The following is a 19,057-nucleotide window of genomic DNA, read 5'->3' on the forward strand; positions in this document are numbered from 1 at the left end:
AAAGAGACAACAACCCGACCATAGAGCAGACAACAGCAGAAGGTCACCAACAGGTCTTCAATGCAGCGAAAAATTCCCGCACACGGAGGCGCCCTTCAGCTGGCCCCTAAACAAATGTATATACTAGTTCAGTGATAATGAACGCCATACTAAACTCCAAATTGTACACAAGAAACTAAAATAAAAAAAAATACAAGACTAACAAAGACCAGAGGCTCCTGACTTGGGACAGGCGCAAAATTGTGGCGGGGTTAAACATGTTTGTGAGATCTCAACCCTCCCCCTATACCTCTAGCCAATGCAGAAAAGTAAACGCATGCCAATACGCATATTAAAATTCAGTTCAAGAGAAGTCCGAGTCTGATGTCAGAAGATGTAACCAAAGAAAATAAACAAAATACCATGTATTCAACTTAACAAGACCCTTTACAAATAACAGAAATGATAGAGGAATATCCTTATGATTGTTATTAATTAATTGATTTATTGTTGCAGATCTCCATCATTTCTGATGTCAATTAAAGATATAAGAAAACAGTGTTATACTCATTTATGATGGAGATGACTCAACACTTTTGAGAACTATTGACGTAACATTACAACATGCCTGCAGTGAAGTGCCTAGTATCGGATTGCCAATATGAGACCGATGATCTCGACGCTGTTGTGGTTGCAGCATTGCTTACAACTCATGCAACAGTTCACTCCGTAGCCTCTGGCGCCATTGTCTCAGCAAAAGTAGAAAAAGTAAAACGTCCAACTGTTGCATCAGCTGGTTCCAGTGAAGATTGGACATACTTTGTCTCTCGATGGAAAGACTACATACAAGCAACTACGTACAGTCAGTGGCAAAGACCTTGTTATTCAGCTACTTGAATGTTGTGATGAAACTTTGCGACGAGACATCACAAAATCTGCTGGTGGATCACTCGTTGACAAATCTGAACAAGAAGTACTTGCAGCCATGCGAACTCTGGCAGTGAGAGAAGAAAACACTATGGTAGCACGTGTTTCTCTCCATGGCATGACACATGATCGAGACGAGACAGATCGTTCATTTGGAGCCAGACTTCGAGGCCAAGCCAGCGTTTGTAAATTCACATTACAATGTACAGGATGTATACAAAATGTCGACTACACAGAAGCTATTTTACGTGATGTACTTACCCGTGGGCTAAGTGACCCTGATATTCAGTTATATCTCTTAGGAGACAAAAATCAGGATATGACGCTGGAACAAGTCTTCAAATTCGTTGAGGCCAAGGAAGCCGGTAAGCGTTCTGCATCACGCCTTCTTGATCCACATGGCGCTGAAGCTGCCTCTGGTTCATATCGTAGAAAAAGAAATGCCAATGAATCCAAAGACACAAAAAATATGATAACAACAAGGTTGATTCATGTGGTTACTGTGGAAAAAAGTGACACGGAAAAAGTGCTCCATCTAAGATAAGGCAGAAAGAATGTCCTGCATACGGACACACTTGCAAAAAATGTGAACGTGACAACCATTATGAATCCGTATGTCGAAGCAATACCAGTAAACCGAAAGTGAAACAAAATGAAGAATCCAAAAGTGCTGAATTTGATTCTCTTTGTGCGGCCAGTGTGTCCCCTTAAGGAAAAAGAAACATCCAACTTGATCATCATCTTTACTCGCAGATGTATAACACATGGATTAAACGACCGTCACAACCCAAGCCGTTCATCAACATAGTTGTTAAAGTTGTGGAAGATGATTACAACAGCTTGGTTTTCAAAACTCTCAGAGAAGTACAGTCATCCCTGCAATGGCTGACACTGGTTGTCAAAGTTGTCTTGCTGGCATCAAAGTGCTTTATAAAGTTGGACTAACAAAACGTGACCTTCTACCAGTAAATATGCAGATGCATGCGGCTAATAATTAAGGCATTGTTATACTTGGGGTCGTCCTTCTCATACTATCTTGAAAGGACCAAGATAAGAACGAACTAGAAACTAGACTAATTGTGTACATCACAGACAGCTCAGACAAATTCTTTCTCAGCAAAGAAGCTTGCATCATACTTGGTATAATATCAGAGAACTTTCCTACTATTGGTGAAACTAGAACACACCCGCGAAATCGCGGGCATATACAACTTGTAAACTGTTGTAGGATGAATTTTTGTAAAAGATATTTTTATCTGGAGAATTTCATATAAGGTATCAATAGCCCTCTCCTTTTTTCCAAAGTCCGTTTATATGTGTTTCATTTCTGTTAAATTCAATAATTTTTCGTGTTTCTGGCTTTATGCCACAATTGTTCTTCCCCTTTGCTACAATGCATTTTTGGTAAAAGTCAAATTAAATTAAAAATTTGCACCGCTTCAAACATGAAATAAATGAAACTGCTTCAATCTAGGAAAATCCATAAGTGCTTTTCCTTTTGAGAGCCCTATTTACATGGCAGGATTTGATTCGCGTATAAATGACTAAGGCTCATTTGAGGGGTGGTCTGAGGGGCCCTGATCCCGAAACTGGGCTTAAAAACATGAAATCCCGATATGCGTATTTTAACGAAATTCATATCCCGACATCCCGAAATTAAAAAAGAAATATTCCCGCATCCCGTAAAGATCAATCTCGAGATCCCGAGCTTAAAAACACTCGATCCCGACGTCCCGAATAAGTCTTGCCTCCCTCTAATTTCTACCCTACTTTCATTTTGGACAAATCACTACTTTCACTTTCAACAATAAATTGTTATGTCGCATTTATGGGAATTATATTTTCTAGTCTGTTCGTCCGTTCGTTCGTTGTACCGTCCTTCTGTCCGGCTTCAAGTTAACGTTTTCACTTTCAACAATAAATTTGTATGCCCCATTTATGGGAATTATGTTTTCTAGTCTGTTCGTCCGTTCGTTCACGAGTCCGTCCGCCCGTCTGTCCCACTTCATGTTAAAGTTTTTGTCGACTGGGTAGGTTTTGATAATGTTGAAGTCCAACAAACTCGAAACTTAGTAAATATGTTCCCGCTATCTAGGCCTATGATATGATCTTTCTAATTTTAATGCCAAATTGGAGATTTTAACCATTTTACGGTACACTTAACATAGTAAATGATAATGCCGATGTGCCATCCGTATACTATGGACACATTATTGCTTCCACATGTTTTACTTATTTCAATATATATGCAACTAGTATGACTCCTTACAATGTAGATAGTAAATATTTTAGAAAAAAAGTAGACAGAATACAGAGAGTATCTGTATATTATAATTGTATAATCGTAGTTTGTAGGAGGTATAACAGTTGTGGTTCTTGCGATCTAAAAACCATGATATGGAGAACACTCTGATTGGCTTATTTATTTTTCATTTTTGTAATCTATCATACGATTGGCTGTTCTTGTGCATGTTTAACCGGAAGTCTTATCTATGACTAAAACTCAGTCTGATAACGGAAACAATATCCGGACACCTATTTTGTCGTTTTTCTCCCAAAATAACTCAATCTGAATACTAGTAATCATAAGAATGGATGACACGGAGGCATGATGAGTAATGTATTGTGGAAGGAAGAGAAGCGACACACAAAATGAGGTCTTCTCGTTTAATAGTATAGATACCGGAAGTGTCACTGATACATCCGCACTGACAAACGATGAGAACATGTTCACAACACACATTGATTGCAACTGTCCTAAGAGGCAAACACCTCCTCCGATACCAGCGACACTTCCGTTCCCACCCACAGAGGAGAACGTACCGAAACTCCAAAACTTTTTATTTGAACACTTTAAGTCAAGCACTTTTAATACTGGTGAACACCAACCACAACCACTTATGGAAGGTCCACCTTTCAAACTTATGATTGACCCTGAAGCAACGCCAGTTGCATGTCATACTCCTGTGCCAGTTCCCTTACACTGGCAGGATGACGTGAAAGCGTCATTGGATCAAGACGTCAGGCTTGGTGTTATAGAGCCCGTTCCAGTCTGCGAACCTGTAACATGGTGTCATCGTATGGTTATATGTTCTAAAAAGAATGGAAAATCGAGACGCACAGTAGATTTTCAGGCTCTCAACGCCCACACAATAAGGGAAACACATCATACACAATCTCCTTTCTATAAGGCAAGATCGGTCCCTCGAGGCAAGAAAAAGACTGTATTTGACGCTTGGAATGGTTACCATAGTGTACCCATCAGAGACGAAGACCGACATCTTACCACCTTTATCACTCCATGTGGAAGATACAGATAAAAGACTGCTCCTCAAGGATACATTGCATCAGGTGATGGTTACACAAGAAGATTCGACGAGATCGTGGCCGATGTGCCACTCAAGACTAAATGTGTCGACGATACTCTTCTGTGGTCGGATCATATTGAGGAAAGTTTCGTTCAAGCTTGTAATTGGTTGGGAGCTTTGTGGAAAACATGGAATAACTTTAATTTAAACCCAGAAAAATTCCACTTTGCTCAAGATACAGTTGAGTTTGCTGGATTCGAAATAACAAACGGTAGTGTGCGCCCTTGTAAAAGATACCTGCAAGGAATATTGGATTTCCCTACACCGAAGAACATAACAGACGTTCGATCGTGGTTTGGCCTTGTCAATCAGGTTTCGTATGCATTTAGTATGGCCGATCGCTTAAAACCATTTCGTCAATTGATCAAATCTGGTACACCATTTCTTTGGGATAATCAGCTGGAAACTCTCTTTCAAGAAACAAAGACAGTAATTGTTAGCGAAATCGAGGAAGGAGTAAGCATATTTGATAAATCCAAACCGACTTGCTTAGCAACTGACTGGTAAAATCCGGACTTGGATTCTGGTTATTACAGAAGCATTGCAATTGCCAAAAGATTCTACCATTCTGTTGTAATGAGGGTTGGAAAATTACACTGGTAGGCAGTCGCTTCACTCATGGTGCTGAATCACGGTATGCTCCAGTAGAGGGCTTTAGCTGTTGTTGACGCACTGGATAAAGCCAGGTATTTCGTCCTTGGTTGTTATTATTGCCGTAGATCGCAAACCACTACTCAAAATTTTTGGTGACAGATCACTTGATCAGATTTCAAACACCAGGCTACGAAACCTCAAGGAAAAAACATTGCGTTACAAGTTCAACATGATGCATGTCCTAGGAGCAAAACATCGTGCTGCCGATGCCGTTTCGCGGAACCCAACAGGAAATAATTCAGAGGAACTCAAGTAAATTGATGACATAGCATTGATTACAGAAGACAGCAACCAATTCGATTACTTGTCTGTTCAGACTATTCAACACAATTTCTTGTCATCAATCATGAAAGATGATTGTTGTGATGTATGTTCAGATGAAGAAATTCAACTTGCTGCAGCTTCGTCAATAAACACCTTGCAATCAATCACTTGGAACATGGTACGTGTTGCTACCAACAGTGACGATGATATGGTTAAACTGGTAGAAATAATCGAGAATGGAGTTCCGTCATGAAATGCCTACTGAACTTCGTGAATTCTTCCAATTTCGAGAAGACCTCTACACAGTAGATGGTGTAGTCATGTATAAGGATCGCATCGTTATTCCTCCTGCACTCCGCAAAATGTCTTGACAATACTCAACTCAGCACACCAAGGTGTAACATCAATTATGTCAAGAGCAGATTCGTCAGTCTTTTGGCCTGGAATAATCCCAGATATCACTACTCTACGTAATGATTGTTATCAATGCAATCGAATGGCACCATCACAACCATGTGCTCCACCAACACCACCTGTGTACCCAGATTATCCTTTCCAATGTTTGTGCGCTGATTTCTTCCATTATAAAGGGGTCAATTACCTGGTGGTCGTAGACAGATATTCTAACTGGCCAATCATTGAGAGGGCACAAGGTCTAATTGACTGTCTACGAAGAACATTTGCTACTTACGGAATACCCGATGAGTTATCTTCAGACGGAGGACCAGAATTTACTGCCTCTACAACAAGACAATTCCTTAAAGTATGGGGAGTGCATCATCGCCTTTCATCGGTTGCTTTTGCGCATAGCAATTGCAGAGCTGAAGTTGGCGTTAAAACAGTCAAACGCTTAATCACTGATAACACTGGATCAAACGGTGAACTTGAAACAGATTCTTTACAACGAGCAATTCTACAATATCGCAATACACCCGATAGAGACACAAGATTATCACCAGCTATGTGTGTATTTGGACGCCCTATTCGTGATTTCATTCCAATTCTTCCTGGTCGGTATAAACCGCATGACACATGGCTTGACACTTTATCGAAACGCGAGGAGTCTTTGAGGCATAGACACATAAAAGTAGCAGAAAAACTTTCCGAACACACAAAACAACTACCTCCATTGACTATTGGTGACCATGTCCGAATCCAGAATCAGATTGGTGCAAATCCATTGAAATGGAACAAAACAGGACAAGTTATTGAAGTAAGACAATTTGACCAATATGTTATACGGGTTGATGGATCGGATAGAGTTACCCTTCGCAACAGAAAATTTATTCGGAAATATGAACCAGTGAACAAATACCCACAAAGGATATCAATTGACACTGATTTGAAATTAATAGCCAAACAAATAAAGCCAGTGTTACATGAATCATCTCCTCAGGGCAAAACAAAGCTCTCTAGTGCTCCCTGTGTAGAAAAGAACGTGCTCACTGAAGACTTATCTTCTTCACCAGATGAACAGAATTACGAAGATCGAGACTCTTGTCAAAATAAGTCACAACCTACAGATATTGCGTTGAATTATTCACAACTACCAAACGTGCCAACAGCAACAGAGGGTCCGAATACGCCCATTTCACAAAGCACTCCGTTGGATTTGACACAAACTAATTCTTCACCGTCTAAAGAAGCTTCAACTCCAATCAGACATTCCAGTCGTCAAAGAAAAGAACCGTTATGGCTCCAAGATTACGAACATTAGTTTAAACAATACATTTCATATAAACACTTTGTTAATACACTAGATCAAAAGAGAGATCTACTATTCATCAGTCATCGTTATATTTCAAATGGACATACCAATGACTTATGGGGGGACAGAGGAATATCCTTAAATTGTTATTAATTAATTGATTTATTGTTTCAGATCTCCATCATTTCTAATGTCAATTAAAGATATAAGAAAACAGTATTATACTCATTTACTTTTGCGAGTTTGCAATAACAAATAAACAGTTTACAAATACACTATTTTGCAAATATGAAACATATTATCTTAAACTGTTGTATTACAAAGTCACAGATTTGAAATCCAAGAGTTGTAAATCTCAGACATCAGAAATTTCGGAATTTAGAAGTTACAGTCTTTCAATTTAAGAAATGGAAAGTTTGCTTTTCAATCCCTTGTTATATGTCAGTCTGCTATTGTCAATACGTTTGGTAAATTTAACAAACTTTTACGAAGGTTATCTCTCGTTAACCAGTCTTTGGGTTATTCGTATTGCACTCCGTATTTGTATTATTATAATATTAGTTTGATTGTTCTTATGATTTTTGTACCACTCCATGTAGATGTGTTTTGAAGAAGAATTTGATTAACTTGAACATCTAGTTTATTATATATGCCAGAGTACCAGTATTTCAAACCCTTGTATATAATAAGCCTTCCGTAATATATAACATGTACTACCTCTTTTTTTTTTTTTTTTTTTATCATAAAACAACTTTCTTTTTATGTTCTAGCTGAGCAGTAAAGACTGCTTGTTGTTTTAGCCACTTTTGATGTTACCATATACAGAATCTATATTTATTATCTATCATCATATATATATAGTGATTATATTATACATTTGTCTTAACTTACCAGGGCATACGTTTTTGAATTCAACTTTGATATATACATATGAGGATCTGATGATATCATTAACTTATCTGTTATACGTTATATTTTAGCTCCCTGTTTTTCTATATTCTCTAATTGTTTTGGAACATTCTTCTACATTCTTAGTTTATTTACCTCATTAAAATGTATTCTGTAAACCCAAACCCTTTTATTTTATTTTTAGACTGTTCCGTAGTAGTTTGCTTTCAGCCTACATGTAGTTTGAAGGAAATTGATATAATTTAATACATATATTTAATTATTGTTTGGTATTATAGTTTCATGATCTGTACTTGACCATTAATATTTTAACTTGCGATCACCAAATCGACTCTGTATTTCATTACCTCCGATGTGGTACATTGTAGCACGGTAACCCGTAAAAAATACTTGAAAAATGGTACTGTTTATTTAATCTGTTGTTTCCCAGCTGGGAACTTGGTTTTAAGGAATAAGAACATAGAACAACCGACTCGTAGCCGAGTACATGTGCATGTATCCTGCATGATGTTACTTAGTGGAGTAAGCGTTGAAAAATCAGATGCTTAATTGTCGGCTTAGTGAAAAGAAGCACGGTGCACGATCGTATGACATCAACATATTCTAATATGTGTGTTATATTTGCAACTGGACGATATACACTAATCCACCCCACGCTTTGATGCGTTAATCAATACTCTGAGTGTTTGAGTACACCTGTCTCCTCTTGTCACATAAACATACAATATCATCTCTTCATGAATAAAACAATATACAAGTCTGTATGTGCAGGTTTAAAAATAAATATAAATAAATGTACATAAAAGAAACATATTCTTGTAAAGCAGGCATATTTTTATTATTGTTTTATACAATTTTAAGAAAAGTTCGTCTCATTCTACATTCTTAGTTTATTTACCTCATTTAAATGTATTCTGTAAACCCAAACCCTTTTATTTTATATTTAGACTGTTCCGTAGTTGTTTGCTTTCAGCCTACATGTAGTTTGTAGGAAATTAATATAATTTAATACATATATTTAGTTATTGTTTGGTATTATAGTTTCATGATCTGTACTTGACCATTAATATTTTAACTTGCGATAACCAAATCGACTCTGTATTTCATTACCTCCGATGTGGTACATTGTAGCACGGTAATCCGTACAAAATACTTGAAAAATGGTACTGTTTATTTAATCTGTTGTTTCCAAGCTGGGAACTTGGTTTTAAGGAATAAGAACAAAGAACAACCGACTCGTAGCCGAGTACATGTGCATGTATCCTGCATGATGTTACTTAGTGGAGTAAGCGTTGAAAAATCAGATGCTTAATTGTCGGCTTAGTGAAAAGAAGCACGGTGCACGATCGTATAAGATCAACATATTCTCGTTCTAATATGTGTGTTAAATCTATGTATAATAATGTTAGAACCTGTATTAGATTCAATGGGCTAAACTCTGATTACTTTTGTAACAACCTTGGTTTAATGCAAGGGGAAGTTCTTTCTCCAATTTTATTTTCTTTCTATGTGAATGATTTTGAAAATGAATTTATTGCTAATGGCAATTGTGCCTTAGAGTTTCAAGATATAACATTATTTTTGTTAATGTATGCTGATGACATGATTTTGATGTCTGAAACAGTAGAAGGTTTACAGGAAATGTTAAATACTTTGTCAATTTACACAGAAAAATGGGGCTTGTCTGTTAATACAAGAAAAACAAAAATTGTTGTTTTCAGGAAGGGTGGAATTGTACGGCCTGATGAGACATGGGTCTATAAAGGTCAAACAATGGATATTGTGGAACAATTTTGTTATTTAGGTGTATTAATACCGTATAATTGTAAAATTCTTAAAACACAGATACATTGTGCAGAACAAGGTAGAAAAGCTATGTTCAGTATGAGAAGAACTACATCATCTTTATGTTTAAATGTATTTACAATGCTTACTAGTCTTTTTGATACTTATGTTAGTAGCATATTAATGTATGGGTGTGAAATATGGGGAGTACACAAATCTCCTATGATAGAAAAAGGTCCATTTGGAATACTGCAAAATGTTATTAAGTGTCAAAAGAACTACCTCAAATGTGATGGTCTATTTTGAATTAGGTAGATTTCCACTGCAGTATGAGCGTAATTATAGAATACTAAAATTTTGGTTCAAAATTTTAATTAGTGACAATTGTATATTAAGGTCTTGTTATAAAGAACTTGTGTTAAATTGTTCAAAATGTATGAATTGGGCAACATATGTTAAAAGATTGATATATAGTCTTGGTATGAATAATTTGTGGGATAATCAGTGGTTGTTAAATGTAGACAGCTCATATTTACCTTTGATAAGACAGCGTTTGTTTGATCAAGCTAACCAAGAGTTACAATTTTTATTAGATTCTTCTTCAAAGTGTAGATTATATAAGTATGTTGTAACAAATGTAGTTTTGCAATTTTATTTACAAAAATGCATTCCTGTACTTTTTCGTAAATGTATAACAAGGATTCGTTTGTCTTCACATAACCTTTGTATTGAAACTGGACGTTATGTTGGTACTAATAGAAATGAAAGAAATTGTATCTTTTGTGATTTAGGAGTAATAGAGGATGAATTTCATTTTATCCTTCAATGTAGTAGATATACTGATTTGCGAAAAAAATATATAAAAATATTACTGGTCTAGGCCATCAACTTTTAAATTAATAGAATTATTGTCAGGTGAAAACACAAAACAAATTAAGAAACAGTTTATTGTAATAAAAGATATTTTGTATTGATGAAACTTTTGACGTCACCTATTGTTTATTATACATATTGTTTATATTGTTTGTAATATGCCATATGTATACACTGTACATGTACTTGATTATACTGATGAGCCGTAAGGCTCAAAGTTAATAAAGAATTTGAATTTGAATATTTGCAACTGGACGATATACACTAATCCACCCCACGCTTTGATGCGTTTATCAATACTCTGAGTGTTTGAGTACACCGGTCTCTTCTTGTCACATAAACATACAATATCGTCTCTTCATGAATAAAACAATATACAAGTCTGTATGTGCAGGTTTAAAAATAAATGTACATAAAAGAAACATATTCTTGTAAAGCAGGCATATTTTTATTATTGTTTTATACAATTTTAAGAAAAGTTCGTCTCATTTCTGTGCATGTATTTGCGGTCTATTCGATCTATTCACATTCAATATTTACATCGGGATAAGGTCCGTTTTAAGTTTTCTTAGTAACATCACATAGTTTTAAAAGTTTCTGACTTTGCATAAAGCAATCGATAAAAGCATAGAAACATTTTAAACCATTTTTTGCTGTACTCATCGTTGTTCCATGAGGCCTATTTCCAACAAAATTTTACTTCCCCTTCCCTTCCCCAAGTTTCCTTTCCCTATATATAGCTACCCCAAGTCGAAAAGCAAAGAAAGTTTTTCAGCATTTCCCTATTTATCACACCCAAAGTCTTGCCTCTCTCCCCGTTATTTCCGATCCCGTAGACCTCCGCTTCCCGCCTCCTCATTCGTGAGTTTCCTTAATTAACCCCTAGTTTCATTTTACTCAAAGGAGAAACACTAAGACATCGATAAGGATTGACAGATAGAATGAACGATGGGACATTAATATGATTAATTCAGGAAGAAAAGATTCACGCGACAAGACACGTTGCTCATTTGAGTCAATAATACTGCATGGAGCAAATTAAATTGATTCTACCAAACACCAGGAGTCTTTACAGTGATTCCGAACTTCCTATTGACTTTTAATTGAAGTTTAATACATTGCTAGATGTTTGTGACCGTTAGGTGGGATAGGCGATAATAGGGAGAAAGGGTCAAGACACGTGAAAAACATGGCAAACTTATCGCCTACGCGACGAGGTAAAAGATGTTAATAGAACTGTTAAAATAAACTCACTGTTGTTAATTCATTTATTTATTACTTTTGTTTTATTTGTTTATATTAATATGGGCGTGAATCCTGTTGAGGGAAGACAATTTGTCTTAAACATGCAGCGTCCATTGTTTTTGTTTTTTGTTTTTTTTTAACTTTAACACTGAATAATTAGCCCTGAATAATGACCAAAGGCACTTGGGCTTGTCTTTTGAATTGTTTCACAAATTGTCTTCCCCGGACCCTAATTAACGTTTTAATGAGTTCTTCTTCTTTGTTGAAAGCCGTTACTACATGTATGTACCGGAACGGCTTTCTCGAGACCGCGGGATTGACAAACCTTTCGTTTTGTGGGAACTCGTGATTTACAACTATGGGGTCATTAGAACTTTGGAATTAATAATTGATTTTACGGCGTCATATCGTAGAAATAATGCTTCATTTTATTCCGGGAATATGGGGTTCAGTTTTTGTTCTTTCGGAAAATCTGTAAGATACGCCCACTTTCAACAGTACATGTAACATATATTTTGATGTTCCTTTTTCTTTTGATCTATGGTGTAAAGTTGTGTCATTGATAATCAAACCACATCTCCTTTTTATTTAATTGTGTATGTTATTTATTAGTACTATCTACTTCGCCATCGATGAAAGTAGACTACGTGAGAACAACCAGATACTAACGTCCACTGTACACCGCAATACGAATATTCTTCGGAGTTCAGTATTTTTATGATGTTTTTTTTCGCCATGATCAGCATGGAATAGGAGTTTCGTTTTAAACGATATATCATATAAGATTCTTCCTGAAACCAATGTTTCACTGCTTCAAAGGGGATAGTATCCATTCTCACATGCCTCTTGTCAACACTTAATATATATGTTGTGTACAAATTGTAATGTTGTACTAATTATAATTTGTACAGATTTTTTTTACAAGTTATCAGTGTTTTATGAACTGATTAACACAAATGGATGATGCAAGAACACAGTCTTTTGTTTCGCAGATTTCTGTCATTTTTTCACAACTTCATCATACAGTCTAATACTGAGCATTGATACAAAAAACATCAAAAGACCACAAAAAGACTTTTTATGGGTATGAATACGGTATAAGGAGAAAAATAAAATCAGAATTTAAACCATTCAGGTAACCTCATTTCCAGTTTGAAAAAAAGGAGACTTGTTAGGTTGAAGTATATAAATTTGAATTTAAAACATTAAAGTAGTACATTTTAGAAGATAAACTTGTATCACCTGTTGTCAGAAGGTATGTGTCAAAAAACTTATAACTTGTACAAAAACCCTGCACAAATTATGATTTGTGCAAACTTACATCTTGTACACAACATATGTATGGCACTCCTCATGCTCATATGCCTCTTGTCAACACTTGGTATGTATATTGCACTCCTCATGCTCATATGCCTCTTGTCAACATTTGGTATGTATATGGCACTCCTCATGCTCATATGCCTCTTGTCAACACTGGGTATGTATTTGGCACTCCTCATGCTCATATGCCTTTTGTCAACACTGGGTATGTATATGGCACTCCTCATGCTCATATGCCTCTTGTCAACACTGGGTATGTATTTGGCACTCCTCATGCTCATATGCCTTTTGTCAACACTGGGTATGTAAATGGCACTCCTCATGCTCATATGCCTCTTGTCAACACTGGGTATGTATATGGCACTCCTCATGCTCATATGCCTCTTGTCAACACTTGGTATGTATATGGCACTCCTCATGCTCATATGCCTCTTGTCAACACTTGGTATGTATATGGCACTCCTCATGCTCATATGCCTCTTGTCAACACTTGGTATGTACAATCTATATGGCACTCCTCATGCTCATATACCTCTTGTCAACACTGGGTATGTATATGGCACTCCTCATGCTCATATGCCTCTTGTCAATATTTGGTATGTATATGGCACTCCTCATGCTCATATGCCTCTTGTCAACACTGGGTATGTATTTGGCACTCCTCATGCTCATATGCCTTTTGTCAACACTGGGTATGTATATGGCACTCCTCATGCTCATATGCCTCTTGTCAACACTGGGTATGTATTTGGCACTCCTCATGCTCATATGCCTTTTGTCAACACTGGGTATGTATATGGCACTCCTCATGCTCATATGCCTCTTGTCAACACTGGGTATGTATATGGCACTCCTCATGCTCATATGCCTCTTGTCAACACTGGGTATGTATTTGGCACTCCTCATGCTCATATGCCTCTTGTCAACACTGGGTATGTATATGGCACTCCTCATGCTCATATGCCTCTTGTCAACACTGGGTATGTATTTGGCACTCCTCATGCTCATATGCCTCTTGTCAACACTGGGTATGTATATGGCACTCCTCATGCTCATATGCCTCTTGTCAACACCGGGTATGTATATGGCACTTCTCATGCTCATATGCCTCTTGTCAACACTGGGTATGTATTTGGCACTCCTCATGCTCATATGCCTCTTGTCAACCCCGGGTATGTATATGGCACTCCTCATGCTCATACGCCTCTTGTCAACACTTGGTATGTATATGGCACTCCTCATGCTCATATGCCTCTTGTCAACACTTGGTATGTATATGGCACTCCTCATGCTCATATGCCTCTTGTCAACACTGGGTATGTATATAGAACTCCTCATGCTCATATGCCTCTTGTCAACACTTGGTATGTATTTGGCACTTCTCATGCTCATATGCCTCTTGTCAACACTGGGTATGTATATAGAACTCCTCATGCTCATATGCCTCTTGTCAACACTTGGTATGTATTTGGCACTCCTCATGCTCATATGCCTCTTGTCAACACTGGGTATGTATTTGGCACTTCTCATGCTCATATGCCTTTTGTCAACACTGGGTATGTATATGGCACTCCTCATGCTCATATGCCTCTTGTCAACACTGGGTATGTATATGGCACTCCTCATGCTCATATGCCTCTTGTCAACACTGGGTATGTATTTGGCACTCCTCATGCTCATATGCCTCTTGTCAACACTGGGTATGTATTTGGCACTCCTCATGCTCATATGCCTCTTGTCAACACTGGGTATGTATATGGCACTCCTCATGCTCATATGCCTCTTGTCAACACTGGGTATGTATTTGGCACTTCTCATGCTCATATGCCTTTTGTCAACACTGGGTATGTATATGGCACTCATCATGCTCATATGCCTCTTGTCAACACTTGGTATGTATATGGCACTCTTCATGCTCATATGCCTCTTGTCAACACTGGGTATGTATATGGCACTCCTCATGCTCATATGCCTCTTGTCAACACTGGGTATGTATTTGGCACTTCTCATGCTCATATGCCTTTTGTCAACACTGGGTATGTATATGGCACTCCTCATGCTCATATGCCTCTTGTCAACCCCTGGTATGTATTTGGCACTCCTCATGCTCATATGCCTCTTGTCAACACTGGGTATGTATATGGCACTTCTCATGCTCATATGCCTTTTGTCAACACTGGGTATGTATATGGCACTCATCATGCTCATATGCCTCTTGTCAACACTGGTATGTATTTGGCACTCCTCATGCTCATATGCCTCTTGTCAACAGTGGATATGTATATGGCACTCCTCATGCTCATATGCCTCTTGTCAACACTGGGTATGTATATAGAACTCCTCATGCTCATATGCCTCTTGTCAACACTGGGTATGTATTTGGCACTTCTCATGCTCATATGCCTTTTGTCAACACTGGGTATGTATATGGCACTCATCATGCTCATATGCCTCTTGTCAACACTTGGTATGTATATGGCACTCTTCATGCTCATATGCCTCTTGTCAACACTTGGTATGTATATGGCACTCCTCATGCTCATATACCTCTTGTCAACACTTGGTATGTATATGGCACTCCTCATGCTCATATGCCTCTTGTCAACACTTGGTATGTATATGGCACTCCTCATGCTCATATGCCTCTTGTCAACACTGGGTATGTATATGGCACTCCTCATGCTCATATGCCTCTTGTCAACACTTGGTATGTATATGGCACTCCTCATGCTCATATGCCTCTTGTCAACACTTGGTATGTATTTGGCACTTCTCATGCTCATATGCCTCTTGTCAACACTTGGTATGTATATGGCACTCCTCATGCTCATATACCTCTTGTCAACACTTGGTATGTACAATCTATATGGCACTCCTCTGGCAAATGTTTTTTTACTGGTACATCATTTCCCCAATTATTGCTGAAGTTTATAGTAAGACACATATGTAGCAAATATTAGTAAGGAACTTAAACAAAAGAAAGAAAAAAGACGATATCTTACAGAAAACTTTATATATAAATATATATATATATATATATTGACAGTATAATAAGCAAAAAATATTGTCCTAAAATTTTAAGTTGGAAGCTGGATTTCATCAAAAAGGGATTGAAAAACGGTTTATATTTTAATATGACGTCTTTGCATAAAACGTGACGTTGTCTATGATATATAAAATTGAGAATGGAATGTGTCAAAGAGACAACAACCTGACCAAAGAGCAGAACACTATGATAAACACCGACTTACCTCAATCCAACCTTATATTAACACATACTAATGAAAAATGTTTAAACGATAAATTACTGAATGTGATACACAATTCTATTAATCAAATAAAAACAACTACATGAATGTCAATAAATATCAACCGACTGATTTTAACTGTATCCAGACCAATTTCCCCGGAATTAATTCCTCACCAGACATTTACGGTCACCTATATTTGATACTTTTTGTGTCATTCGGTCTTTTGTGGAGAGCTGTCAAATTGACAATCATACCACATCTTCTTTTTGTATTTTTTTCCAAACGTCATTCATGTTTAACGAAATTTGATATGATCGTTGATTTATTATATTTACCCACCATAACGAGCACGAGTTTTCACAGTATTCACCTGCATGTTCCAGGAGCTCACACAATATAACAAGCACATGTGATATGACGATGACGAATGAGACAGCTATCCAGTCGGAACATATAGAATGCTCGCATTTGTATTTTTTATACTGACTGTGTCAACATGAATATTGAGCGAGCCCGACACAAGCTGACGAAGTCCGTATTGAAAAATGAAACGTCGGCAATGTGTCTATCGAAATGTTTTTGCGGTTTAAAATATGAATTCATATTTGTTAAGGGGCAAGTTGAAGCCCGCCTCTGGGTGCAGGATTTTCTACCAGACTCAAGCTGGAAGTCACTTTTATCGGCCAATCAAGCTGCCAGCCACTTTTATCGGCCAATCAAGATAGTAGCCACTTTTTTCCAGCAGTCAATTTCGACGATATGTCTAAAAACCAAAAAACTGCACGAGACTCAAACGTTTCAAAAGTCGCTAAATCTTAGTTAAATATAATTTAACAGCGGAACTCGACAACTTCGCGGCTTGAACTGATTTTAAAAGCATTTCATTACGTTTTAAATATATATGTGAAGTTAGCTACCGGTTTGTTATTTGATATTCAATATCCAACCGGCTGCTAGCAGTCGGTCAATATTAAAATTTAGTTGATCATAGTTAACAGGAGTGAAAAAGGGGCAACTTTGAACCTCTATGTCGGCAGACGGGCCAGGATCCCAGAAAAATATTTAAGTGGGGAATAGCCTGGGTCAACACCTTTGAAATGAGCTAGATCCGATTCGGAACTCTGCCGTAGGGATATGCGGAAGAGTACGGAATTTGTGGTTTTTATGAAAAATACGTAAATGGGCAACTTTGAACCTCTGTGGTGGCCAGACGGGCCCGGATCCCAGAAAAATATTTAAGTAACGAGTAGCCTAGGACAAATCCTTTCAAATGAGCTTGGTCCGGTTCGGAACTTTGCTGTAGAGATAAGCCTAGGATTACCGAAAGCATGTGTGGTTAATATGAAAAGTACGTTAAGGCACGCTATTGAATCCCTATAGTGACCAATCTCTTTCATCAGTACAACACCTCCAATATAGATCAATTAAGATGGCTTCTATTAATGCAAGTGAAAAAGAATTTACACAAACATAAAGTGTACGGAACTTGTATGGTAACCTTCTTCAATTAAGGTAGCAATAAACAGTTAGGAAAAAATATCAAATTTTGCCCTCATCAAATTTACCATCCCCTTTTCATTGCTTTCTGGCAATATTAAGCTTTCTATTTGTGTCATATATGTGCATATGTATGTAATCAGAATCTTCCATAGATTTTATATCCAGTATATAAAATGGTAAAATATAGTTTCTTTTGGGTGTATCTATGGCAACAATCTGCCTTTATTTGCCGTAAAATATTGCTAAAGGGGAGAAAAGATGTCACATATTTCCCCAAAATTTGGCTAAAAGTAGAATATCAATTGCTTGAAGTAATACCTTTTCTTAAAGTTGCGTAAAAAACTTCCTGTTTGTAAACATTACATCAATTTCTGGACCGATGGCTGGTCTAGCTATGAAAATACGGGGAGTCAAAAAGAAAATAGCCAATAAAACATGTTAAAATAATCTTGATGATCTTATAAACCATCTTTGAGGGCTAAATTAGTACTCAGCTGTATAAAACAGAATTTAATTACACAATAACTTTCATATTTGAAAAATCCACCGGTGCCAAAATGCGAAACTAAACTCTTAACTGTGTTTTGCTACCTTTAAAAGGGTTAAATTTAGAGTAGGGGACGGACACAGTTTTAAAACTTTAGAGAAAAGCATGTTTAAAAAGGTGGACCGGGAAAAGTCTTAACTGTGTCCCACGTGTTAAACACTTAAGCCAAAATGTATCGCATCAAGGACTTAACTGACGAAGAAGTACAAGGTTCCTTTTATGAACCTTAACTTAAAAAGACAGTTCAGGATTTGAACCGCATCGGAAAGGTCTTGCAAAAAAGAAACAGGTGTGGGGTGAAAGAGGTCTTTTTTCGATGGAAAGGGTATTAAACCTAAGTCCTTAAACTCTTGATTCAAACAATCAAATATGCAATATCAACCTTTTAGCAAGTATAGTCTTTGACAATTTGCCCACGATTATAAAAGATACGTTCGTTATGCGAGTATTATGATGAAGGCTTAAACATCTGGGCTAGGTATTTACCAAATAATAAACCACTAACGGCTTTGAATCTCCCATCAGCATGTTTCAATATAATACACATCCTCAGACTCTCTAGATCTTCCTTGTTTTGCGCTCTTAAGCTTCTATTGACAACGAAAGTTTAAAGAGTTCATCAATGTTTTATGTTTTGAGTTTTTAATCTGATTTACCTCGAGTTCTTGTTGCAGAGTGGAACTCATCTACCCTTTAATCGAGTTATTTAATGGTTGTATCATATCTT

At 37.1% G+C, this 19,057-nt stretch overlaps 2 protein-coding genes across 2 annotated transcripts in view; both read left to right on the forward strand.

Annotated features, from left to right (window-relative positions):
• Positions 1-19,057, forward strand: part of LOC139499401 (uncharacterized) — a 333,926-nt gene that overhangs the window by 189,867 nt on the left and 125,002 nt on the right. The window lies entirely within an intron of this gene.
• On the forward strand, positions 5,602-6,909 carry LOC139499317 (uncharacterized). The gene has a single exon (XM_071287984.1). It carries the CDS (start codon positions 5,602-5,604, stop codon positions 6,907-6,909), a length of 1,308 nt encoding a protein of 435 aa, XP_071144085.1.

The sequence above is a fragment of the Mytilus edulis genome, chromosome 12 (assembly GCF_963676685.1).
Source record: "Mytilus edulis chromosome 12, xbMytEdul2.2, whole genome shotgun sequence".
Taxonomy (NCBI): Eukaryota; Metazoa; Mollusca; class Bivalvia; order Mytilida; family Mytilidae; genus Mytilus; species Mytilus edulis.